General features: G+C 36.0%; 1 protein-coding gene across 1 annotated transcript in view; it reads right to left on the bottom strand.

The window, feature by feature from the left end:
* Nucleotides 1-27,764, bottom strand: part of LOC150084260 (dynein regulatory complex protein 9-like) — a 95,115-nt gene that overhangs the window by 44,006 nt on the left and 23,345 nt on the right. Inside the window, exons 3-4 of the mRNA XM_090376167.1 lie at nt 21,237-21,359; nt 9,077-9,216 (exon numbers count right to left, since the gene is read on the bottom strand). Coding sequence (XP_090232293.1) covers nt 9,077-9,216; nt 21,237-21,359 — 263 coding nt within the window. The remainder of the gene's footprint in view (nt 1-9,076; nt 9,217-21,236; nt 21,360-27,764) is intronic.

The raw sequence follows: 27,764 nt of genomic DNA, 5'->3' as shown, positions 1-27,764 counted from the left end.
AGGTCAAACTGTATGATGAATGCTGAAGAACTTCCCACCCCAGTTGAGTTTTTTCAAAATGAAGTAGATATGTGTAGCTAGGCCATTGCCATGAAGCAGGAGTGCCACAGAAGACAACAAATAAGAATTTTTTTTTTCCCCAGATGGCAGGAAACTGGCAAAAATAATTCCTTTGCTAATTGCTGGATTATAGGCATATCAACATGACTTTTTGGGAAGAGAGAGTCAAACAGAATTCTATAGGTGGGGGGGGGGTGGAGGACAGATGTTTCCACACCATACTCTGCACCTTCCATTCTGAGGTGGAATGGTGGACTCAGTTTTCAATTCCTGTTGCTATGAAATCCAAAAATTCATCCTGATCATGCCAACAGAACTGCACACATTCCAGGTAGAATACAGCACAAGTAACTATCTGGTCTTCAATGAGATTTCACAGCACCCACTGTACTGCAACCTTTGTGTAATGCAGGGCTTCATGAATGATATATATGAATTCATATGAAATTTTCATATCAGCTACAATGTCCTTGATTGTCATTCACCTGTTGTTTTGAATGGCAGTGGTGTTGTCTGGAGTTGCTTGTTTGTTTGTTATTTGGTTTTTAGGAGCATTAGCAACTAAGGCCATATTGCTCCCGGATATGCGGTGGTCATTCCCTGACCTTTCCGCATTTTCAATTGACTGGACCTTTCCACATCACTGACATCAGTCTGTCCATTTTTGAATTGCTCAAACCATCAGATATGACAAACACTTCTTCCTATATACAGCAGCCACTGCCAATAAATGTCACAGAGTGTGACATTCAGGAATCATAAAAATTGTGCAGCGCTTTGTTGATCCTCTGGTGTGGACATAGACAAGAGAGGCATAATGCCAGATTTAGCTAGTCTGAAGCAACAGTACACATATTTTTAAAGGCACTAAAAAATAAGTTTAAGAGTGGGGAGTTGATGTGACCAACAGTAATTGCACTGATCCAGACCCATCTTGAACAGGGAACCAGGAGTAACCATGCACTGCACTTCAGTAAATCTAGCTTCAGAGGGAGATCATATTTGGAATGACTAAACAGTCAGTGCAGTATCATCATCATAGCTAGTGTGAAATCCCATGAGGCTCGGTGCAGTTATTTTTCACAGACACCTACCTTTCTTGACCTCACTGGCTTACCAGCTGACAGTGCATCATATACCTACATGATATATTATATATGAAGCAACATAGCATCATTTAAAAATATATATATACATATATAACATTAGTATTAATATTATATCACATGAATAAAATTTATGTGCATTATATATTATCAGGAATAAATGTGCAATACACATATTTCAATAATTAATTTCCCCATTAGAATCTTTATTTTATTTAGGTTTCATCAATGCAAAATCTCACATTATATCAACATAATTAAAATTAGTAGCAATCCACATTCAACTGAAAGCAGCAGTAAGTCTGTTAGTTATTCTTGACTTATGAACAACCTCAAATATTAGGTGCGTTCATATACAGGGTGTTTCAAAAGTGATGGTCAATAATTTAAAGGTGAACTGTTCAGACTACAATATGCAAAAAAAAGCTTAGTAAACATGGGTCCTTAAGTGAATCATTTTTGAGATATTGCACATTTCTAGTTGGGATCCACCACTGACTTGTTTGTTTAGTTTAGGTTATGCTCATTCTCTCCCTTTCCCCTTTCTCAATGCTCTGAGTTGTAGCAGGCATACTAGTACTTGTCAAAGGATAGTCAACATGGAAAGAGGTTACAGCAACGAAGAGTATGTGGACATGCATTTTAAGTATGGTAAAGCCAACGGCAGTGCACTCGAGGCTGCACATTTGTCCCAAGAAGCATTTCCCCGCTGAAGGCAGCCCAACAGGTGCATATTCATCAAGGTACATCAATGCCTTAGAAACATGGGCACTTCGCACATGGAGTACGAGCAGGTAGGCCCGGAAGCACAAAACCTGATGTTGAGGAAAGGGTGTTAGAAAGAATAGAACAAAATCCCGGAATTTCGACAAGGAGGGTTGCTCTGCAAGAATGTGTACTGAGTCATAGCAGTGTGTGTGGCGAATTTTACATCACCAATTACTGTACCCCTACCATATCCAGCGTGTAAAAGGTCTCAGCAATAAAGACTATCCTCCCAGAGTGCTCCAATAGTCAGTGGCGGATCTTAACAGAAAATGTGCATTATCTTGAAAATGGTTCATTTGCGGCCTGATGTTCACTGGAACTTTTTTGCTTATTTTAGTTTGTACTTTTCACCTTTAAATTATTGACCATCATTTTTGAAACACCCTGTGTATGTATGTATGTATGTATGTGTGTATATATATATATATATATATATATACAGTTACATCCTTAAAAAACACAATACAAACTGAAATGATGCAAATCGAAATACAATTTTCAAATAAGAAACCATTGAAATATCGAAGATAGGTATCAGCACTAAAATTTTCAAGAAAGAATATTCTAAGAAATTTTAAATTAATCAATCCTAGTTTCCTTCTGAATTATAAAAATAATGACCTGAAATATATAGTAAAAAAAACTTCTACTTTTCAACATATAAATACAAAAAAACAAATTATGTGAAACTCAATTTTATGAAGAACTAATCTGCTCAGACTCTGGATCTGTATGCTTTGAGGTTCAGATGTCTCCTTGTTCTTTTAGCTTCAAATATTTATCTAAATTCTGCTGAACACCACTTTTTTTTTTGGGTATGTAAATTTCCGTATAGCAACTAATGTCATGTGCTATCACCCATGTTACTTTTGAACTTCTTTCCCTCTCAGGATTGTCATTTGTAAAAATCTCAAAAGCTTAGTTGATCAAAACTCAGGATTTTGGAAATTTATTTTCAAGTTAAAGTTGATTGCATAGGAATTTCTTCCAAACTGTAATGCTTGTTACTGCTTGTAAATCCAGTTGTATTAACTCTTCATTGCTCATTTATTAATTATGTGAGACGAACAAATCATCTATATCTCTTGTCCATTCCCTCAAAGTTAGATTCTCTAGCTAAGTTTGCTATTTCTTGATGAACCATGGGCAATTCATCAACCCCTAAAATGGCACCATCGCTGTCTTTCTCTTTGTGCACACATTCTGGCCATATTTTGTGCCAAACTCCATCCACACATGAAGATATCATCTCATTCCATGAGTGAAATATTTTTTATGGCATTCAGTATGTTAAATGTGTTCCAAAATTTCAACATAGTAGGCTTATCTTGTCCATCAATAGCATTTAGAAGCTGTTTAAATGTATGTCTGAGGAAATAACTTTTAAAAGTTGAAATTACTCCCTAATCCATTGGCTGGATCAATGAAGTGGTATTAGGAAGCAAAAATAGAAACTTTACATTTTCTGACAAGTATCTGATCTATGTCTGATCTTATCTGATCTAACAGAATTAATGGCTTAAAGTCTAAGTTCTGATTAGTGCAGTAGGCTTTCATTTCAGGAATAGCACCAGTCAAAACCCAGTCTTTAAATAAAACTGTTGTAATCCAGATTTTTTTGCTTACTCTCCAAGGCTATTCAAAGGATCGACTTCCTGTTGATCCTCTGAATAGCTTTTCATAGCTCTGGGGTTCTCAGAATGGTAGAAAAGAAGAGATTTAAATTTAAAATCTCCCTCTGCATTCCACCTAAAAGAAGAGTAAGTCTATCTTTACTAGTTTTAAGTCCTGGTGCAGATTTCTCCATTTTGGTGATATAAGTTTTAGTTGCTGGATGTTTCCAAAATAAGGAAGTTTCATTCACATTAAAGATTTGTTTCAGAGCATAGCAACCTTCACAAACTATTGCATTCAGCTCTTTGGAGAAATGCCCTGCAGCTGAAGTATCTGCACTAGCTGCTTTGCCCTTAAGTGAAATGCTATGTAGATTTGCATGAACTTTAAAACACTCAAACCAATCCCAACTAGCTTAAAACTTTTCTTCCTTATTGGTAGCACTAGAATATGCACTATCATCGCAAGTTAACTTGTTTTTAAAATCAACAAATAAATGTTTGCCTTCATCTGTATTATTATTTTGCTCAATGGTATTCTCTGTGCAACCTGATTTTGTATCCAAGTAGATAGAAAAGATTCCATTTTCATCATCATAGCACTTCTCGCACAGGTCAGCATCAAAGTATCTGAAGGCGCTGCAGATTTAGCCACTTCCCTTATTTTATTTCCATCATGATTTTGAATAGATCTCACCATTGTGGGAAGGGTTCTTCCCACAATGGTGAAATCAGACCAAGGGTTCTTCCTATATCCACAGCCTTCTCTCCAGAATCAAATCTTTATAACACTTCCAATTTCATCTCTAGTGTAATAATTTTCTTCAACCTTTTGGTAATTCTACTAGCAGATATGCACTTCTCACTCCACTCATGACTGGGCTAAAAATAAATAATCAAATAAATAATAAAAATGTAAAATGAAAATAATACTCATACTCATACAATTATTAACTAATAAATTTTATATACCATTTAAGAATGAATGGCAGCGAAACCCCATCTCAGTATAAGTCATCCATAAAATCATCCATAAAAAAAAACTATACTGTCTTACTTTGAAAAAAAAATTCATACCGTAAAGAATACAGTCCTCAGTTTGCCTACAACTGAAACAGTATAAGTCATTTTTAACATGGTTATCTGTTGAAATTAAGTTTAACATAGTTATGTATTATAATTAAGTTTCCATGGAAGAGCAACTTTAATCTTTTGTAGGTCTTCCATGATAGTACAGTAATTTCACCACTTGCCACTCATTTGGAAAGGTCTGAGTTGAGTCCTGTCATAGATTGGAGTAATTTCTAAAGGTGTCTTCAAATTGGGGTGTAATTAGTTGGTCTCAATTTGAAGGGTTAGGATCTCCCTCTGAATTATTTTATGTTTTTCAGCCTGCACAACATGCAAATTGGCATGTGAACACACGCTTGTACAGACATAGTACACAATGAAGCAATATGGTCTGTCACTGATGCTCCTAAACAGGGCCGGATTTAAACTTGTTGTGGCCCTAAGCTATAACATGCACGAGGCCCTTCTCTCTTACAGTTCACCTGTGACAATATTAAAAAAATTATTTTTTTTAAGATGGAGTGAGGCCCTAAGCTGTAGCTTGTTTAGCTTATATGTAAATCTGGCCCTGCTCCTAAAAACCAACAACACAATGCTCCAGCTATGTTCATGCCTTAGTTTCTGTGTTTTTGGATTACACTACAGCCAAGACAGTTTATGCCAATTCACCAAACAACAAACCAATGGGAAACCTCCTATTCCATAATAATTTTTTATGGTGTATATGCTGCAGAAGAGTTTAATATTTGGATTACACTGCAGTTTTATTTTAAACATGATTTTGAAAATATGTGTTATAACAAGTTATAAGTTTTTCTTATAAATTAGACAGCTGTACATCTAGAAACGGCATTCATGTAAATTTATCAATTGTTGCTGTTTCAATATTTTGTAAATGTGAAATTTATTGATGGGGGGGTTGTGCCTTAATTTATCAACCAAAATTCTGTTATACAGTGGAACTATATTATACTGTAAGTTCCAAACTTACAAATGGGTTGCACCAGAAGTTTGTTTGTCAACTGGATGTTCAAAAACTTGGGATGCATTTTTCATAGAAACCATGTGATTTACAGGAAGTACGTGCAACAGATGTACACATGTTGTAAAAATTAAATTAATAAAAAAAGCAGCATGTGTACCCTGTTCACATGAAAGATGTTTTATTTTATGTGAAAACATCTATGGCAGAACTAGAGTAAAACCGTTTAAATTTTTGAACGGTTTATTCAAGACTTACTTACGCTACTTAGAAGGTTGATGCTGATCAAAATCTCGAAAAGCAGATTTTATTAAAATCTGCATTTTATTCTTGCATAATATTACTACCCACTTTCTTGCATAATATTCTGCTTTTATTCTCGTATAATATTACTACCTGCTGCTTACTCTACTGAATCAATGCTAGTGACTGAGTTGGCATCATTTAGGAAGTGATGTCATTTCCATATCCTAGTATGAACTTACTCTACTGAATCAACTACTTACTGTACCAAATCAATGTTAGTGACTGAGTTAGCATTGTTAGCACCATTTAGGAAGTGATGTCATTTGCATCATTTAAAATCTAACAGCCACCTAACAGGAAGTGATGTCAATTGCATCGTTTTGGTAAAAAAATTCACTATTTCCATTACTGTAAGAATTTCTTTACCAATCGATTTTACTCTAGTGCCGCCATAGATGTTTTTGCATCAAAAACTCAGTGTTTAATCAATCAAAGTAATTAATGTCCCTGTTATTTGTATTGTATCCTCCCAGTGAGCTCAATCTGTCTATTTTCAAAAACTGTATGGCTTGCTAAGGTGACCAAATGAAACCACAGCAAACAACAACCTTCTCTTTATTCTACCTAATTTTGCATATCACTATAAATTTTTTCTCCACACTGAAAACTCTGATTTCAACTCACTCACAACACCATGCTAACAAAGAATATTTGGCCATTTTACACTTTACTGGTTGCATGGGGGGTAGCTTCACATTGTAACCATAAAATTACTTAGCAAGCCTGCCCACCATTACTATTTTAAAGTAATATCGTACACAGCTTTGTTTGTTATATAACAGAGACAAATTTAGTTGCACAAAGCACCAGGAAAGTGAGAAGCCTGGTATAATTACACATGCCTAGCAGTACCTCTGATCACCACCTGTCAGAAAAGAGGATACAAAAGACATTAAGGGATTAGCTTTCATTTACATATTCTGTTAATAATTACAAAACATATAAAAAAAAATTATAACAAAGCCTTTTATGGCTAAGGTAAAGAAAGACAACATGAGAACCATGCAAACGTCGCCTAACTTACCCAGAAAATTAGTTTGGCAATACTGCACTCTAGCGCTGCTCACTTGGTAAACAGACAGTAGGTATTATCAGACAGGTAGGCATGGCAAACAATGAAATGATTGGTGGTGGGCGTGACAGACGACAAGCTACTGTGTAGTCATTGGTTGGCATTATGATGTGTATTTATGAGTAAAGAACAGCGCATAATTAGTTTTGTAATGAACGGTAAACAGGTAATAGTAGCAATGAATCTTTTAAAGATGGAAGAAATTTGTAAAGAAAATAAAATGTTGCTTGATTTTTTGATGAAAACTAAATTAATAAGACTGAAATTGTACTGTTTTAAGTGCAATGATTATTTTAAACTAATTTAATCATGAACAGAATCACGTGGAAAGTTCTGGTATTGTAAAAAATGTTCTGTGCGAGTTTCTTTATTAAAACATAGTTTTATGGAAAATACAATACTTCCATTAAAAAAGATAATGTATATTATATACTTTTGGTAAACGTGCACACCAGTAACTATGACAGCATTCCATCTGGAGATTTTGAAAGTAACAGCAATTAAGTTTTATAAGAAACTAAGAGATATTTGCGAATTGCAGTTGCTAAAAAAACCCATTAAGTTGGGTGGATCGGGGAAAACTGTAGAAACAGGCGAAACTATTGGTAAAACCAAAACATCATAGAGGATGAAATTTAACTGCTAAGTAGAAATGGGTGTTTGGAGTATTTGAAAGAGAATCAAAATTCGTCTTCATGAAATTCATAAAAAATCAGAAAGCAAAAACTCCTTTAAGTATTATTAGAAAAGTAGTGAGGTAAAATACTATCATCATAACAGATGAATTGTGTGGATATAGGCATATTACGGCCTTAGAAAAAAAGAATTACAAACATTTAATGATGAAACGCAAGGAACATTTGTAGATCCACATACGAATAACATCAAAGTCCAGTGGAAGAGACTAAAAAGTGTGACTAAAAGACTAAATGGTAGCTGTAAAGTTATGCTGACGGGTCACATGAATGAATATGTATGGCATCAAATTTATGGGAAAAATCACGAAGATACTTTTCAGAATATTATTAATCAAATCGCAAATAGCTATAGGGTCCAACTATATGATTTGTATTCACAAAATTGTTTTTTTTTTTTTTTTTTTCTGAAAACATTCCATTCTGTTCATTTGTATGTTCTTCATTATGTTTTTTTTCTCATTATTAAAATAAAAGTTTTGGAGTTCATGAGTGTTTTTACTATATTATTAATTTAGGTTTGGTTACGAAAAAAGGAAAAGGTTTCTTTATTTTTTGTTATATTTCATAACTTGACCTTAAATGGTAAGTTAGGAAATAATAGAAAAAGAAAGAAAGATTCTTTATATATATATACATACATTGTGGTTATATGTATATATATATAAAATAACTATATATATATACATATATATACAGTTATTGAGGTACTGACTGACGTTATAATACGTGTGTATCCGCATGTGTCTTTAAAAATAAAAATACAGTAATAAACAGTTTATGCACTAGTCCACCCATGATTCTAAAGAAAAAAGGTCAGGTTATCCCCTCCACTTCAGGAGGGGTTCAAGCTCCCATGGGATTCAAGTGGAGGTAATCTGACCTTTTTTCACCATTATGGTTTTTTTGTAGTTGTTGGCGCATAGGCTTCTGTGGCCACCATAATGCACCTCCCAAGGTTTTTGCAGTACTTTGATCCAAGCCCGAGGCGGGAATCGAACCCGCGACCTTTGGGTTGCCAGGCAGGCACTTTACCCACCCGGCTAGCCTGGTCGGCTTCACCATTATGGAAAGCGTTCATTAGGGCAAGTTACTATTGAGGCAAGTGACCATTAGTGCTTCTGAGATTAGGGCAAGTGATATTAAACCAATGTTATCATCTGCTGTGTTCACACACCAATCAGTACATCATTTGCTACACCTACCTGTCAATCAATATATCGTTCTCGACTTCTGCTCCAGATTGATAACACCTACCATCTGTTTACCAAGTGAGCAGCGCTAGAGTGCAGTATCAGAAAACTAATTTTCTGGGTAAGTTAGCCAATGTCTCCCATCTCGTGTTGGCTTTATTTACCTTCGCCCCTTTTATTTCTTAAGACCTTAACAAATAAACAATTTACCTTTCCATCTGCAACTTTTCCATGCTTGTAGGTATTTTTTTACTCCCAAGTGTAGGAAGATGTGGCATACCAGCATCTTCAAAATTGCTTGATGCTGTGTCACTACTTGATACACTGCTCTGATCATCTGAATCCTCACTCTTCCAATATATATAGATAAAATAGTATATATAAAAGTATATTCCAATAGTTAAGATAAAAGAACAGAAATAAGAAAAAAACAAAAAAATGAAAATAGCATAATACAATATTTGTTGTAATATTCACTTTAAGGAAAACAAACATATTGGAAATAATTATCAAACTTATCTTGAAGGTCCTGCAAGATGTCAAATTTAAAAGCTGAAAGTGATTGAGTCACATCAGCCTTAAAATAAGCTTAATATAAAAAAAAAAAACTTTTTATGAACAGTAAATTACATTGTAAACATAATCCTGCATCACATATTTTGTTTTTGATTATGAAGAAATATTTTCTCAGCCTGTTCCAGGATTTATTGATTTCTCAGATAGTTTCTAGTGGCCACCTGATAGTATCTTTAATGAAAGAGACACAATCTTTACAATATTATACAATGTTTGTTTAAAGTATTACAATGCCAAGGAAACTCATGGTTGGGCTGCATAATAAGTGCATTGAGACTTACACTAACTAGATAGTTTGGATCCTGCTGGCTACAAGAGCATGGGACAGGACAGAATAGACTTTTTGGTTTCACTTGGTTATAAAAACAAAAAATGTAATAAATTTTTGAATTAAAAACTGTTTAAACATTGGTTGCAAAAATATTAAACACTTTTTTTTTAATATACTTTTCTACAGAGGCTAAGGTATAAGTAAAGAACAAGTTTATGCTAGTAATTCTGGAAAGTAATGTTACTTTTTTGTAGTAAAAGACAAACATGTTTTTCCATAAAAAGCATTATTCAATTGTTTATATAATATCATTGTTATCAAATTTTTCAGTTAAAGCACTGGGATTTCTAGGAACAGTCTGATAGGAGCAGATCAGACTGTTTTTCTGGGGGGGAAGGAATATAATAATGATATACTGATTGACAGTAGTTGAAAATCAAGCTTGAATTTAGTTTGAATTTACCTTGAATTTTTAACCAGCCTTTGTATATTATACATACAACTTAATATCATAGAGCACACAATATTTGTTTCAATTTACTCAGGCTCTGAGAAGGGGAGAGGACATTGGGACAATAGCCCTTCTCCTCCTGGATATTTTACTGCTTCAAACATTAATTTGTTGACAGCAAATATCAGGTATGATGATCTTTTCTGTTTCCTTCATTGTCTGTTTACTTTCCCAACCTGTTCCAATACCACAAAGTTCTCCATGTTGAAACCAACTTTTCAATCTCCTCTTTATAAAAGGATGCTGGCATTGACTCAAAGAATTACAAGACCCCCAGTTTCACTCATCAATATTTGAAAGTGTTCCAGTTTAGATTTCTGGAACACTTTTTAAGTGTTCTAGAAATCTAAACAAAGGTAGTCTGAAGGCACAATGTTGGGTGAGTAGGACAGGAGGTGAAGTAAAATTCCCAGCTTAAATCTTTGATATTTTGTAGATCCAGTCTTACTGAATGCAGTTTAGCACTGCCATGCTGAAGGAATACCACCTTGCCTATTGGCCAACACCGGATGTTTTTGGTTGAAGCTGTGGTCAGACATTCCATTTGTTGATGGTAGATATCAGCTGTGAGACCCGGTTCCAATATACAAAGTGACCAATGCCCGTGGTATTCCACCAAATGCACAGTAAGGTTTTTTTTTTTTTTGGTGTAGACACTGATTTTGGTGAAGGAACTGGCATCTGTCCTGGAGGGAGGGAGGGAGGGGGAGAGAGCCACTGGTTCTTATGCTTTCTGTTAACATATTTTTTCAGAACTCATTTTCAATAAGAATTTGATGAAGAAATGGTTCCTTTTGCTGTTTACTCAGAAAAATGTTGCAAACTGTCAAACACTGGGCTCTATTTCAAGCTGATTATTCATGTGGGACCTAAACTTCACTGTCTGTTTACCTTCCCAACCTGCTGAAGATGGCCTTGAATAGTGGACTATATGTTTACAAATAGGTTCTGCAAAATCCTAGGCTTTTGTGAGATTTTTAATGAAAGAGAGACAATCTCACAATCTTTATAATATTATACTGTACAAAGTTTTTTGTTTTTCAGTGAAAGAGGAGGAAGATAACATATAAAACAAAGTCTGGGATGAGGGTTCTAAAATATATTAACAATATATTTTAGAACAATATAACAATATATTAGAACAATATAATAGAACAATATAACAATATATTTTTAACAATTCTTAATATGAATTAAGAAATATTCAAGATTCAAACTGACTAGAACAGTGATTTTAAAAGCATGTTCTGCAGAATCCTTGGATTCTGCAAATTTTTCATTTTTATCACTGATTTTTTTATTTAATTTATATTACTCTTTTTAATTTACAAAAACCTTCTGTGGCCAACAATAGCTTGAAAATCACTGCAGCAGACCATGGAAAATTAAATTTTCTTGATATCTGTTCGATGAGATCTGCTTCAACAGCTGAGCACAGCAGAATTTTATACAGCTCCAATGGCCTTCTTGAATGATGGGTATCAGAAAAGTCAAAATTGCATGATTGGAATTTGGTGGTGAAGCAATGCAGACATCTAGCAAGACGTCCACATAGCAAGAAGGCCACATTAGTTCACCAATCTAGCAATTTGATGAACCAATGTAGACACTGGCAATTTGTTGAAGCAATGTAGACATCTAGCAATTTGCAGACATCTAGTGAATTAGGATAAACACTGAAAATCTTTCTGGTGGCTACTGCTGAACTGTTATCATGGCAAAATTCATACAGAATACAACAAATGACTCTTTCCAATTGTTCTAATTACTCATCTTGTATAGGAGATGTTATATATATCTATAAAGAAAACTTACTATCAAACTTTAAAGAATAATACCCAGTTCATTTGAAGGGATGTTTAGGTATTTTTTGTAGTGTTAAATACACCACCAAAATTAATTAAAAACTACAATTTTTAATTAATAACATACAGTAATTTTATTACAGTAATTATATACAGTAACAAATAAAATGACAAAATACATTTTTTTTATTCTATCATTTTATATAATCCCTGAAATGCTGCTTTTATGGGTTTTCATTTTTTGTATACTTTGTACCTCCCCCCCCCCCGACAATAAGTATGCAATAAAGATTTATTTATAATCCAAGTAGAGTCTGCTCCCATTTAACTTGAATTATTAAAACTATTATCTCTGTTTTTTGCTTTTATTATTATTTCTGTATGTACTACAATTACTGTTATTACTGTTGGATCCTTGTATTATAAAGCTTTGAATTACAATGTTATGCTAATCACATCATGCTATAAGGCAGCAGCCAGAAACTAGAATTTTACCATTTGACTTCATAATAAAATCAAACAAACACTTTTGTAACACTGTATAAAACTGAGAGAAAGCAAAAAATTTTAAAAAGGAAGGGATTTTACTGTTAAAACTACTTCCTGTGATTTAAAATAATGAAAGCTCAGTAGGAACCCTGTGCAACTGTAAGAGTAAACAGAGAGACAAGACATTTAACCATATCAGAATTCTTAAACTATTACACGTGATTTCTTTTTAAAATACTGCAGAAAGATTTTACAATATCATTGCAGAGAACAAACTGATCATTCTCTACTCGGAGAAAGTGTTTTCATTTTACTGTTTAAAGATGGATAAGACCTAATGGAATAATAAAACTGTATAACTGGAAATAAATCATGATTTACTGCTGCTTCATTATATTATTTTCCAAACCTTGTTCATTCTATGCCTTCTAAATGTAATTTGAGCAATTTTCTGCTTCTCACAATATTTTAAAATATGAGAATTTATCGTGATGGAAAATGACTGAACTTCTTCTTCTTCTTTAATGCTGCCGAATGGCGTTTGCGACTTCGTTTTGATATTGTTCTCTGTCTAGCGCTGCGTGTAGAATTTGTGCTGTTGTCATGTGAAGCCAGGTGTTGATGTTATCTAGCCATGCCATTTTCGGTCTGCCTGGGCGTTTCTTGCCTTCGATCTTTCCCTCCAGGATGAGTGATAGTAGGTGATATTTTTGTTGGTTCCTAGCGATGTGACCTAGGTATTTCCATTTCCTGCTGATGATGGTTTTGAGCAGGTCCCGTTCCGTGTGCATGTCCTGCAGGACCTGTGCATTGGTTATCTTGGCTGTCCACGGAATTTTCAGCATTCTTCAGTAGAGCCACATTTCGAAGGCCTGGAGCTTTTTTGTAGTGGCTGATGTTAGAGTCCAGGTTTCTACACCGTAGAGCAGTATTGGCCAGATGTAGCATTTCAATGTGCATAATTTGAGCATGATGTTCAAGCTTCTGTCGGTGAGGAGGGTTCTCCATTTGGTGAATGCCTGCCTGGCTTGTTCAATTCTGCTTTTGATTGACTGAATGACTGAACAGTAGATTCAAACTAAGTTTAACAGAACTATTCCTTTTCTATAGTATCAGATTATATTCTGCTTATCAGACATTAACTAAGTGCAAGTCTTCACAAAGAAAGTTCAGAAATGCATTCTGGAGACAAATGAAAATTTTTCTATACTTCAGTGATAATACAATTGAAAGTTTGGGAATCACTACTCTAAACTAATAAATATTCTTCTCCCCCCACCCCTCCAATACTGCTCAAACTGCAAGGTATAGTCATTATGACAGTCTCCATAGAGTACTCTCCACCAGCATTTTTATAAATATCTTCTGATATTTTCCTTCATTTGGCCTTCAAAGCAGCAACTAGTCCTAAAATAAAAAAATAAAAAAAAATAAAATTAGTCCTAAAATAAAAAAATAAAAAAAAAATAAAGAGATCTGATCTGGAACAGGAACATACCAGTGAAGTGTAAGAAGGCTATATATCAGGCCTATTATACGCACCAATTCTGATATATGCATCTGAAACTTGGACTATGAGGAAAAAGGATGAAAGCAGAATTCAGGGGGCAGAAATGAGATTTGTGAGGAGCATAGCTGGAAAGACAAAATCAGGAATGATGTGATTAGGGAGAGAATTCAGGTTGAAAAACTCCAGAATAGGATTGGAAGGTCCCATTTGAAATGGTTTGGACATGTCAAGAGGATGAATGAGAGGCATTTGCCAAGAAGAATGTTTGATTTACAATTAAGGGACAAAAGACCAAGGGGGAGACCAAGAATGAGATGGCAGGACATGATAAAGACTGATGTCATTAAGAGAAGAGGAAATTGGAGTGAAATCAATGACAGAGAGAAGTACACGGACAGGGCATGGTGGCGAGGTTTCATACATCGACCCGTGGAATAGCAGAACGAGGATAGATGATGGTGATATGAAATCTATATATATATTGAAATATATATATACTCCAAACCGGCATGTTATTTTGGAGTATATGCTTAATAACTCTATTACTTCAATGGTTTTGTGTTCATGTACTAACCTTTACAACCAGAACCTAAACACAAAATGAGCCAATAGATTCTTATATTTCCATTTTATATATGTTGTCCTACCATTAATATCTGGTGCATTGAATTACTTATATATGTTGTCCTACCATTAATATCTGGTGCACAAATAATGTGCATTGAAACCTTCAGTCATTATGACAGTCTCCATAGAGTACTCTCCACCAGCATTTTTATAAATATCTTCTGATATTTTCCTTCATTTGGCCTTCAAAGCAGCAACTAGTTTGGCTCTGTTTTTTGGGTAGTTTTTCCTCACACACACACTTAACATCCAATTCATCCCAGAGGTTCTTTATAGGATTGAGATCAGGGATCTGGACTAGCCAGTCCAATTTTTAAACACTCATATCCTCAAATCAGTTTATTACAATGTGAGCAGTATTATATGGAGAGTTATCCTGCTGATATAGGTATGGGCCTTCTCTAATGTGCTGCCACAACGCAGGCAATGCATTATTGTTCAGGACATCTAGACAAACCATGAATACAGCCCTGGACCATCATACTGCTTCTGCTAAACTTCATCGTTGAGGTGACACACTCCAGCAGGCAACTTTCTATCAACATCTGCCATACCCAGGCATGACCATCAGATTGGTAGACTGTGTACTGACTTGTCACCGCTAAACACAGCTATCCATTTGGTCTACAATCCAAGAATGATGGGCCTTACACCAAGCTAGATGGTGTCTGGAATTAATCAGGGTGATTAGCTGCTTGTGGATGGCTGCACGACCATGGTAACCTGCATAATAGTGTCCTGCACACTGTACAGGTGCTATAGGTGTCCCAATCATCTCACCGGGGGTCTGTGTATGCTGTGACAACATTGGCCTGTTCCAAGTGGCCAATTCTTTGTAAAGCTCTCTCCTATCACGTTCTGTCTGCTTCCATATGCAGACCCCGGGGGCTCACATCTGGTGAGTATGGGCTTGGCACACAAAGGGGCCTAAGCCGGATATCATCACTCTTCTCTTTCTTGGTGATTCCTTTCTACCTCTCTCTCTCTCTCTCAGGGTAACTCGGGAATTTTTTTTTTTTTTTTTTTTGGCTAGTGCAGCATAAGCCTCAGGCTTCCTTGCACCATATAGCTAATAATAATAATAATCACATGGTCAATCATTGATCTAGGGATCTTCACTGCTTTTGAAATATCCCATACAAACCAACTGCTTATGTTGCACCCTATTAACATTCTGTGCTGGAATGTTTGTTAGTCTGTCGATTGTGGCAGCTAGCATTTACAATCATATTACTGACTCCTCAAAGGCTTACAAGCATAATGTATACTTGTGTGGGACATAACCAACTATAAAGAGGGTTGTCCAGATATTAATCGTAGGGCAGTGTACAAGTTATGCCCCAAAAGTTCCAGAACTGATTTTTTTTTAATCAACAGCTATTCATATAATTTATTTATATACAAATGAGGCAGACTCAGTTCTCTACTTCTATGCAAATTCAAGCACATTCATTCCCATCAGAGCATATGTGGCACATTTTCCAATCAATAGGCCCATGTCAGTTTGTTACTATTACTACTCACCTCACTCTCTGCAAACTTCCATCTCCAACAATAATAGAAGTAATAAAGGTGTTATTATTAAGTAAAATTTATAAAAAATCAGCAAAAAACACAGGCTTTGTTACCTTTTGCTCAGGTGAGGGCTTGTAATGAACTGAAATGCACTTGAATGCCATTCCAGTTTATCACATATATTGGTAAGGTCATGTACATACTTGATTATTAATATTAAGATATTTTATTAATAAGCATTCAATTTCATGAAAATTTCCATTTGTATCCCTGGTTTCAGTGTCTAACCATGCAGAACCAACCTTGCACACAATTTCAAAATTTTAATTCAAAATTTGATTTCAAATTTTGATGTCAAATTTTGATGTTTGAGTTTAATTCAAAATTTGATGATAACTGTTTATGCTTATGTTCAACTTATCTGATAGCATCAAAACTATTCCTCAGCAATCAGGTTGTAGCAAAAATTCCCCAGGCCCTGGTAACTTTTTATCCAAATGTATAGTGGAAGCATGACATGACCTGGGATCACCTTCAATACTCCCCCTTCCAATGGGAAAACAAGTATTCCACTCAAGCACACAATAACTGCATCACTGTAAGCATCTTTCAAAAGGCTGTGTGTCTCAGTGGCTCTTTTATCTAATTTTAAACAAAATTTAATGTTCACTTGTTGTTTGTTTGCCTCTGCAAGGTGCATCTAATTTACACCTTGAAAACACTGTTCTGGCCTTTTGTTCTGGACACATGGGTACCAAGTGTTTACATATGTACAGAGTCACTGCATCATTAATTACCATGCAGGTGGCAAGCCTCAAGTACTACCAGTGATAGCTCTCTATGTGAAAAAAAAAAAAAAACACAGTGTATCCTTGAATTTGAACATGCACACAATGTGTGTATGTTAAACACATTGTATTTAACCTGGATCCTGGGTCTACCATTATGACCATTTCAATTACCATTTGAATGGTAATTGAATTACCATTTCAACCCCAGAGCAACGTATCAACTCTGTGGTACTACACTGACAGTGGTAGAGAATGAAAGGGACCTGGGGGTGGTGGTGCAGGCAGATATGAAGTTCTCTGAGCAGTGCAGACGAGCTGCAAGAGTAGCTCATGGTGTATTGTCAATGATATATAGAAATTTTTCTAGCAGGGATAAGGAGGTGATTATTCCCTTGTATAAGGCAATGGTCAGGCCACACCTAGAGTACTGTATACAGGCCTGGAGGCCTCATTTCAGGAAGGATGTAGAGCTGCTGGAACGAGTACAGAGAAGGGCAACTAGATTGGTGAATGGGACAAAGGGGTTCTCTTACGAAGAAAGGCTTAAGTTTTGCAAATTACAGTGTCTGGAAACTAGGCACCAGCGGGGTGATCTGATAGAGGTGTACAAAGCCTTGAATGGTTTGAGCATGCTCAATGCTGATGGGATTCTTCCTCTAGCTCAGAAAAATCACCTGAGAGGGCATAAATTCAAATTGAGGAAAGACAGATGTAGGATAGATGTGCGGAAATTTGCCTTTAGCCAGCGGGTGGTTGGTGGGTGGAACAGACTTCCATCCCTTGTCGTGGAAGTTGATAGCCTAAATAAGTTTAAGGCTCAGCTGGACAGGTATTTCGAACGAACAGAGGGGTGAAGTGGAAGTGGTTATTTTTATTTATTTATGTTACTTTTTTTTTTTTTTTTTTTTTTTTTTTTTTTGGCTGATGCTGCATAAGCTTGCTTTCTTGCATCAAATGCCTCTACTAATGCTAATGCTAATGACGCTGATACAAAGACAGAATCGGAGTAGCATCATCAAAATTCACTGAGCAAGAAATTCAAAAGATAGCCTTTGTTGGTAAAGTCATGGTGATAGTGTTTCACAGAACAAAGATGGGGTCTAGCCTGTGGACTTCTTGGAGTGTGGCACCACAATCAACTCAGATTGATGTGGAAATGTTGAAAAAAGTTGAAAACCTGCATGACATGCATGACCCCACACCAGTCTGCACACAATGGAGGCCATTGCAAAACTGGGGTGCACTGTTCTTCCTCACCTCTCCATAGCCCATATCTTTCACCTTCTATCACTTCTTTGGCCCTCTGAAGGCTGCAATCCATGGAACCCATTTTGCAGATGACAACCAGCTCAAGCACCGTGTTCATGAAGCCCTCCGGAGCAAGAGTAAGGACTCTTGCAGGATTGGAATACAGCATCTGACTCAGAAATGGCAGAAGTGCATAGAAAATGATGGTGACTTTGTAGAAAAATAATAGTGCATTTATTAATGATTGAAGATTAATTGATGTAAAAGGCACAGTTGTAAGAATTGAATTTTGTGATGAAAAAAGCATTACTTTCATACTGCTCCTCATATTTTAGACAAGGCATGTAAAATGATGGTCTTCTGATCTATTGTGTATTTCTTAGATCAAATTTCCACAAGTGATCAGTTTTATTCTTGAAATTTGTGTGGATGTCCACAATTTGTGTTGAAATCTAATGTATGTTTAATTTTTTTCAGGTAGGCATTACAGTGACTAATGTGATGTTTCCATCACTGTAATTTGGTCAAAAAAGTATGTAAAGCTTATGGGTTATTGATGTTAAATCAATAGCAAGGAGTGGGTCCTTCTGCATGGTTAGTCAAAGGGAACCCATTATTTTCACAGTAATTTTAAAAATAATGTACCATACAGATGGATTAAGATTCACCAATCAACTACATTTTTGGATGCATAAAACCACTAGCCCCAGTTTTAATTAGGTCCGGGTTCCATTTTGTGAATCAACATTATGTTAATCAGGTGTCCGAAATATAGAACCCAATAAAATGACTTTTTGGGAATATTTTTAAAATTACAACTTAAATAATCCTACGTCTCCTTTAATTGACATCAACAGCATGTACCAGCTTTACATACTTTTTTTTTTTTTTTAAATTACATGTATAGATGGTACACTGATTAAAAGATTCACTAATTAATATCATTTCTGATGATTTTATTCTTAATATCCATTAATATAATCTTGAATTTTGCTGGAATTTCTAACAAATTCTTCGTGGATTCTAATTTATATTATAGTAGGCCCAAACTATAATATAAATTTATACTATAGTAGTACACAAGATTAACATACAGACTTCATTTTGATGTTTTGCTTAAATAAATACTTCATGAAATATAATTTATATTGTACACAGTGTGTCACAATCAATAAATCAATTATATAAATCCATCAACAGAAAACTGCACTGCACCCATATCAAAATCCAAAGACCTGCATTTTGCTTTCTCTCAGAGAGCAAAAACAATGTGTCCCACAACTTTATGGAAGTAAATTTTGACATCTTCGAGGCTTGCCATGTGTGTGTTAATGAAGCATCCCCATCCCACACTCATTTCATCAAGAGCCAATCACAAATATCTCTGTCTGTACATACAAGATGTGCAATAAAATTCCTGGACCGGTGCAATAAAAAGAACACAAAGTTAACTTGACTGAATGCATTTATTAAATTTTTCTAAAAGTTTCTGAAAAGAGTCAGAGCAAAGGTGTCCAAAGAGAGGACATTCAGTTTGGTGGTTGTTTTTCTTTATGTCCTCAACATCCTGAAATCTCTTTCCTGCGAGAGCAGCTTTTACCTTAGGGTAAGAAGAAGTCCACTGGTGCCAGATCAGGAGAGTTGGGTGGATTGGTGATCAGTACGATGCCATGTTTCATCAGAAATATCCTCACAACAAGTGCAGAATGGGTGAGGGCATTATCATGCAACAAGAACCAGATGCCTTGAGGGAATGGATAGGTGAAATAGAAAGCGTTGATTTTTTTTTTTTTTTTTTTCATTTGCCATTATTAATGCTAATGATAAAATTGCAGCATCACCCATAAAATGCACTTCAATAGTCTTTGAAACACCTGTACATAGAATGCAACATTACCTCTCCCCTACAGGTACAAATTCCTTGTGAATCACACCGTTTGTCAAAAAACATGATCAGCATCCTAGACTTCTGTAAATCAAACTTTTTTCAGCCTTGAGAATGATTTTGAAGTCTGCTGCATGCTCTGATACTTCATCTCTGGGTCATACTGAAACACAGCACTCATCTCCAGTGACAATACAGTCAAGGAAATCAGGATTGTCTCAACAAGTCTGGATGAAGTCTTCACATGATGACACCTCTTTGCTTCTGCTCAACCATGAGGCTGTGCAGCACAAATTTTGCACAGACCTTCCTTTTCTCCAAATCTTCATGCAGAATTTGATGAATTGTCTCCTTATTCATATTCAACTCATCAGCCATCATTCTGAAGGTCAAATGACAATCACTAGCCACAATTTCCCAAACTTTTGCAACTCTGTCCTCATTTTGAGAGACTGACTGATGCCCACTTCTTGAGTCATCACAAACATCCTCACATCAGTCTTTGAACTGCTTATGTATTCTAGTACAACTTAACGTTTTATCACCATAAACAGTTTTTCACATTTCTATTGCAAATTTTTCCAGTTTAAAGCAAAATTTGATATTCATTCATTGCTCCATTGCAAAATCATGACATGGAACATTAATGTTATTAATGATACTGGTTGTTACTTGCAACCTATCAGCCTACTGGACAATCTCATTACCATCATCTGTTGAAGAAAGTTTGAACTACAACATTCCCCTTCCATTTATTTTCAAACTCAATGAACATAAATGCAACAGCACCAGTCTGGGAACTTTATTGCCATACATCGTATGTAAGCATTCAATACACATTTGTCCACAACCTAAATCTACAATACTATTTTAGATTTTAATGCACCTTAACACTGACAAAACTGTGTTGTGCATGCCATGACTGGAATGAACATGCAAGAATTTGCATGAAAGCAGGGAACTGACTTTGCTTCACTTATACTATATATAAAATAAATTATATGAATATCCAATGATTTAAAAAAAAAAATCAGTCCTGGAATCATTGGGAACATGCCTTGAACATTAGAGAGTTGTACTGCTATGAATAATACTAAAATAAATCAAGAGAACTTTAGAAGTTTGAATTTTTTAGTACTCACAAGTTTAGCTGTTTGCATTAAGGTTTTGGATAATACCTGACCTAGAATCTGAAGACGATCTATGCATTCTTCAAAAATTGTCACCAGAAATGCTGTGTTCACTTCTGATAACACCATTTTTATCTATGGGAGAAATTGTAAGGAAATAGAAAAAAATGAAGAATTTTACAAAGGCTAAAACAAGAATGATACTATTATGTCACAGAATTTTTTTTTGAAGTGGAGGAGAAAAATGCTCATAAAAGATATATAACAAATGGTAATGAGATTATGTTATGAAGGATAACTTTTCACATACAGATAAAATTCCATATTTGTCATCAGTCATTTGCCTGAGGTTTTAGACATCAGCAACTTAAACCATATTGTTGATCTGTATATATTATGTTTGTAAATTGTACGTGTTCTGTGTTTATTTGCCTGTTTGCTGGATGAAAAAAACCCAATTTTCAGGAGAAAAAACCAGACAACTCTCACCTAAGGGCTGCATGATTCATGTGCTTTTTTTACAACCCAGCCGTGTGGTGAAAAAAGCCAATAAAAATTCCTCACGTCATTGACAGGATTTTAACCTGGGCCTTTTACACCCATTGTGGAAAGAACTTCTTTTTTTTTTATTGGTATGTGCAGCCCCAACCAATCTATGGCACCCTGCCTGTTTTGTATGTAGTTACTATACTGATAAAGTCCTAATTGATGTAGTGGTATAACTGTATCATAGTACAGTGTCAGGTTGTGTTATTTGTGTTGTATGACTGGCCACTTTGCCTAGTCAGCTACAGCAAACTGTAACAGACTAGTTTCCATCGCTAGCAGTGTTGAATCCAGAGTGTTTGCACCAGTGGGGAGAATGTAAACTTGGGGAGGGGGGGTACATGTAGTATTTTTTTAATTATTATTTAATATTTACAACATATGCATATGTTACAAACAAATCTGTATATTTATATTTATGCATAAATATAAATTTAAAATATGCATAAATATACAGATTATGCATATTTATGAACATTATAATGGGAGAATATGAGAAAACAAAATAGGAAACAAAAGGAAATATTTATTATTTAACATCTAAATACTAATAGCCAGTTCAGAAAAACCACATTACTGACAATAATCACAGTTTAATAATATGAAACTCACCGATTAAAATTTGCAACAAAACATTATACAAATTATAATCAAACATGCAATTACTGCATTGTAATAATCTTATTCTTCTTTGAGTTTTCTTGGCGTGTGTATCAATCACTTTATTTATTAATTTTTCCGATAACTCATTTGGGCCCTCAGCTTATCTTCATGCAATCTTGCAATATTACAGTACAGATGCATAGGTCTAGCACTTGAAGAGCCTTTTACTTATGAGGAAACTGCATGGGCTATTGATTCAATGTGGGATGGGAAATGCCCCGGATTGGTTCTTATCGAGGTTGTGATTTTGAAAAGAATTTGGCACGTGTGTTCGCAGCTCATTTTAAACTTACTTAATTCTTGTCTAAGGGATGGTTTCTTTCCCTGGTACTGTATTTGGAAACAAGCCAATCTCAAAATACTACTTAAGCATTCAAACAGGTCTTCTAATGATGCATCGTGCTATCGGCCAATTGCCCTCTTGCCTACGTTGAGCAAGGTTTAGAGAAGTTAATCATAGGCAGATTTCTTGTGTATTATCAAGGTAAAAATTTGCAGGTACAATCCCAGTATAGTTTTAACAAGGTTAAATGCACGGCTGATGCTATCAGACACGTGATCAATTCTGTTTCATCTACGGAATCAAAGAATGTCCTCGGCCTCTTCGTGGACTTCAAAGGGCCTTTGGCACCTTATGGTGGCAGAGTGTCCTGGCGAGGTTCTGGGAGACCAGGCTCTCTGCTCCTATCTATAGGCTTACATCTGACTACTTTAATGATAGGCATCTTTTAATCTCATTGGGCTACTGATTTGTAAGTAGACCTGTTACTAGGACTGCCCTCAAGGATCCATACTTTATCCAATTTTTAGAACCGGTCCTTGATGGGCGGCTCACTGTTGAGAATGAGAAGGTCCTGAAAATAGCGTATACTGATGACCTTGTGGTCTTAGTATTTGGAGAATCTAGACCTGAGTTAGAAATGAGAGCAAATGACATACTGAGTAATTTAAATTGTTGGTCCAAAACTCAAGCTAAAAATTTTGACATCTAAGACAAAACAGATGCTTCTGAAGGGCTATTTAAACTTGAACAGACCACCAAATAGACTCAATGACAACTATTCAAATTGTAAGATCTTATAAATATTTAGTGATTATGATGAATGACCACTTCAGTTTCATTATTCATGCTAAATATTTGCTTCAAAAATTAAGGCAATTACAGGGAAAATAATTAGAATTTCAAAATGTGTCTGGGGTGTTAAGTCTGCTACTTTAAAGCTTTATTACAAATGTATCTTTATTATGATATGTTATGCTGCAGGTGCATGAGGCTATCGTATCACAAACTGTCAAGTCAAAAGATATATAATACAAACACAATGCTTTTTCTACTTACTATATCTAGAAATTGTATAGAACCATCTCCACTTTAGCCCTGTAAGTTGTAAATGGAAAGCTACCAATAAATTATGAAGTGATATATCACTATCTTCAATATCTCAGGTGGAAAGCCTTGCCGGCTAGAGTCGGGAATTTCTCTATTGATTTGGACACACCAGTGAAGGAGGACAATCTTAGAATAAGATCAATGTTTATAAATGACTGGCAAATGGTCTAGTCAACTGCTGAACAAGGTAAAGTAACTAATAAATTTATCCCAAATGTGATGGAGTATACTAAACAGCAAATTGCTTGGTTTAAATGTGCCTTTTTTACTGACTGGTCATGGTAGCCTTAACTCTAAGCTATACAAGTTTGAGTTGGCTGCCACGGCCTTATGTAAATGTGGGACTCAGGAGACTGTTGTCCATTTAATATTTGAATATTATTTGTATTTAGATTTAAAAAATAGTCTCCAACTCCTCACAAATGTGTACAACAAGGATGATTTGCCTCAGTTTCTTAGTTGCAAGGAAAATTTTTATGCTTTTTCAGATTTCACAAATAAATTGTTTAGATGAAGAAAGTAATTTTATAATTATGAATTAGATACAAATGGTTAACTTATAGTAAGTAAATTTAATGCTGAACAGTCAGTTTTATATGCTTTACTACAACAAAGGATGTAGCTAATGTAAATATGTAGAGAAGTCATTATAATCCAAGGCATTATACTCATTGAAAATTGCAAGGAAAATTCTTGTGATGGATTTCTTGGAGATTGGAGTTTTTCTGGATTACCTAACAAATTGAGTCAGAATGAGGGTTTTTGAGCTAGTGTTTGTTACTCAATCGAAACACCATTGGTCTTGTGGATTGGACATAAATGATGTTCTTTAAATTATAGAACTGTTAAATTGCAGATCTTTATGTTTGTATCTAAGCTGGAGGCTGTAGGGTCAACAGCTCCTAGTGAGACTGTTGCACTGATTATTAATGTAACAGTGATTTGGTAAAGTGACAAGAACTGGATATTTTATAGGACAATAGAAATGGGTTGTATTGAATGTTGTCTAACTATTCTGTCAACTGAGTGTAATTGATTTTGAATACTGGTAAATTGTTTTCAGTTGGATAATGATGTGACAACTGTTTTGTCATGAGTGCTGAAATGAGGTATTGTGATTGTTAGACTGGTTGATGGTTGTTTGGGTTGAGCACGTTAAAAAAAAACAAAAAAAAACTATAACTTAGGGAATTGTAACCTGAGACATAGTACAGTTCTTAATGAATATTTCGCTGGTTGGACATCTTTGCCTGATGGATTGTTGGATAATGGTAGACAGACTAACACTGATGGTGTTTATTTAGACTTGTAAATAAATTGTCGATGTCTTCTGCTTCATTCTGGGTGCTTGAGCTGCACCTGGATTGTTTGCCAGAAAAGATTGGGTTTTATAATAGATGTTGAGGTTTTGGTGGTCTATGGAGCTTTTAGATAATTGGTCATCTGTAAAGTATAACTTGTGGCCTAATATAAGTTTGTTCTGGTGGTAGGCAAATTATATCAAATGTATGGACGCTTTTAGTTTGTTCAACTGATCGGGAACTGTGTGGATTGAATGCCCATATGTATTGGGTTTGCTTGGATTCATACTTCTAAGCTATGTTTTTATTGTGAACCATGTTTTAAGTTGAGAACAGTTTGTGTTGTAATTCTTGGTGTCTAAAATTGAGATAAAAAAAATTCTCTGATTCTGTCTGCAGTTGGCAGACTAGAATAATTGAATACAGGGTGTCTCAAAAATATTGGTACAAACGTTTAGGGGAGGTAGGTAACATCTAAAGGAATGTGAATCGCATAGGAACCCATAACCGGAAACGTCACGGGAAAGTAGTAGCAGAGGCACAAGAAACAGAAATGACACAAGACAGTAATTAGTGGCAAATATTTATTTGACATAATATTAACAATGGAGTACGAGATGGATGCATTTCATGATGTTACAACAGATGCTCGAAGGTTCCACCATGAGACGCGATGCATGCTTGACACTGATACAGCATGGATTGGTGGACACGGTCAAACACACCTGGAGTTTCTTTGACAGTAGCAGCAGACGAGTCTCGCCACGAGATCCATTTCCATCTCCACAGGCATTTCATACACGATAGATTTGAGGGCCCCCCCACAGAAAGAAATCAAGGCTCGATAAATCAGGTGAGTGGGGGGAACAGGCAACGGGTCCACCACGGCCAATCCATCGACGCCCAAAAACGCCTGTTCAAATGGTCACGAACACACTTTCCATAATGGGCAGGCGTCCCGTCATGTTGAAACCAAATGTTGCGTCTCACATTTGCTGGAACATCGTCAAGTAACCCTGGTAGAACTTGTTCAAGAAAGATCCAATATTTAGCGGAGTTCATGCGGGATGGTAACAGGTATGGGCCGACTAAGCAGTCACGGGACCATACCTGCCCACACATTTATTGCAAAGCAATATTGTGCCGCATGGGGGCACACATTGTGTGGGTTGTCTTGAGTCCACACATGAGAATTGTGCTGATTGAATAAGCCTTCCCAAGTGAAATAAGCCTCATCCGTGACCAAAACATAGGCTGGAAAATTCAAATCTTGAACACTTTCTTGGAGAAACCACTGTGCAAAAGCCACACATGCAGGATGATCTTGGGGGAGCAGTAACTGAACCCTTTGGAGATGAAAGGGGTGTAAAGAATTGTCGTGCCAGACACACTGTACACTGCAACGAAACACTCTTAAGGCAGAGGCAACGGTGCGTGCGCTGGTAGTAGGATTATTCTGGACGGCATTCAACACACTTTCTTCCATGGCGAGAGTTTGCGTTGAACGTGGTCTGCCCGCACTACTCCTGTTACCGCTAAATGACCCATAATCGCACAAATTTTGATGCACACACACAAACAAATGGTGGTCTGGTACATCTCTGTCTGGGAAGCGTTCTCCATAAATTCGTTGAGCAGCTCGTCCATTGCCCTCTGCTAATCCATACACTAGGTGCATGTCTGCCAGCTCACAGTTCGTATATCAATGCATGCTCTTCGTGCGGCGACTACTGCTTGAATGAGTAAACCAGAAATTTTCCCCTCTCGCGAACTGATGAACAGCGCCGTGTACCAACTTACAGTGACGTTTCCAGTTATGGGTTCCTATGCGATTCACATTCCTTTAGATGTTACCTACCTTCCCTAAACATTTGTACCAATATTTTTGAGACACCCTGTACATGTAAATAGCTATGTTGCTAGCTCTGCACCATAAAACATTATAGTTTTAGTTTTAAGGTTTTTAGGTGTTTAACATTGTGTTAAAATTGATCCACTATACGTTTCTTTTCCTGTAAACTTTTTTTCACACTTCTCTCTTTGTACTCAGGGGATGTCTTTTCTTTCTTCCCCTTGCTTTCTGTCCCCTCCATTTCCCATACTATTCCCTCTAAATCCTATTTCTTTTCCTCGAATACCTTAGGGCTCCCAGGCGTGCCTAATAGCACCAGTAAGAGGCTATTTTTTGGTAGTTGATCCTGGCTGCCTCCACGTGGCTTGGGATGGGAGCGGGGGACCAGGTGTCCTCTGCCCCCTGACTGCGAAATGCCATGTGTAGGCACTCAACATTCAACACAACTCACACATACACTGTACATACCTACACATACACACACTTGCCAGCATTGGTGCTATGTCTTGTCAGATGCATCAGCAGCTTATAGGGGAAACCCTGGAGACCACAATACAACACACAAGTACTTTAAAGTACCAATGCATATATAATAAAAAAGTTATAAAATGTATTGTTTATAGGCTGCAACCAAACCATCTCGTTTGTGGTATACAAAGGAAGAATTAGCCACAAGTAGACTCTTGCTGTGAAAAAAACAAAAAAAGGAATATGAAAACCATAAAGCGAAACTGCTGACGATTGAACTAGTGACTGCAGACTCCCCTGAAAGCCACGGGACACTTTAT

Source organism: Mastigoproctus giganteus, chromosome 6, assembly GCF_048544385.1.
Source record: "Mastigoproctus giganteus isolate SK-2022 chromosome 6, ASM4854438v1, whole genome shotgun sequence".
NCBI classification, from domain to species: domain Eukaryota; kingdom Metazoa; phylum Arthropoda; class Arachnida; order Uropygi; family Thelyphonidae; genus Mastigoproctus; species Mastigoproctus giganteus.
The sequence above is the reverse complement of the archived record's forward strand: the minus strand, read 5'-3'. Positions and strand labels throughout refer to the sequence as shown.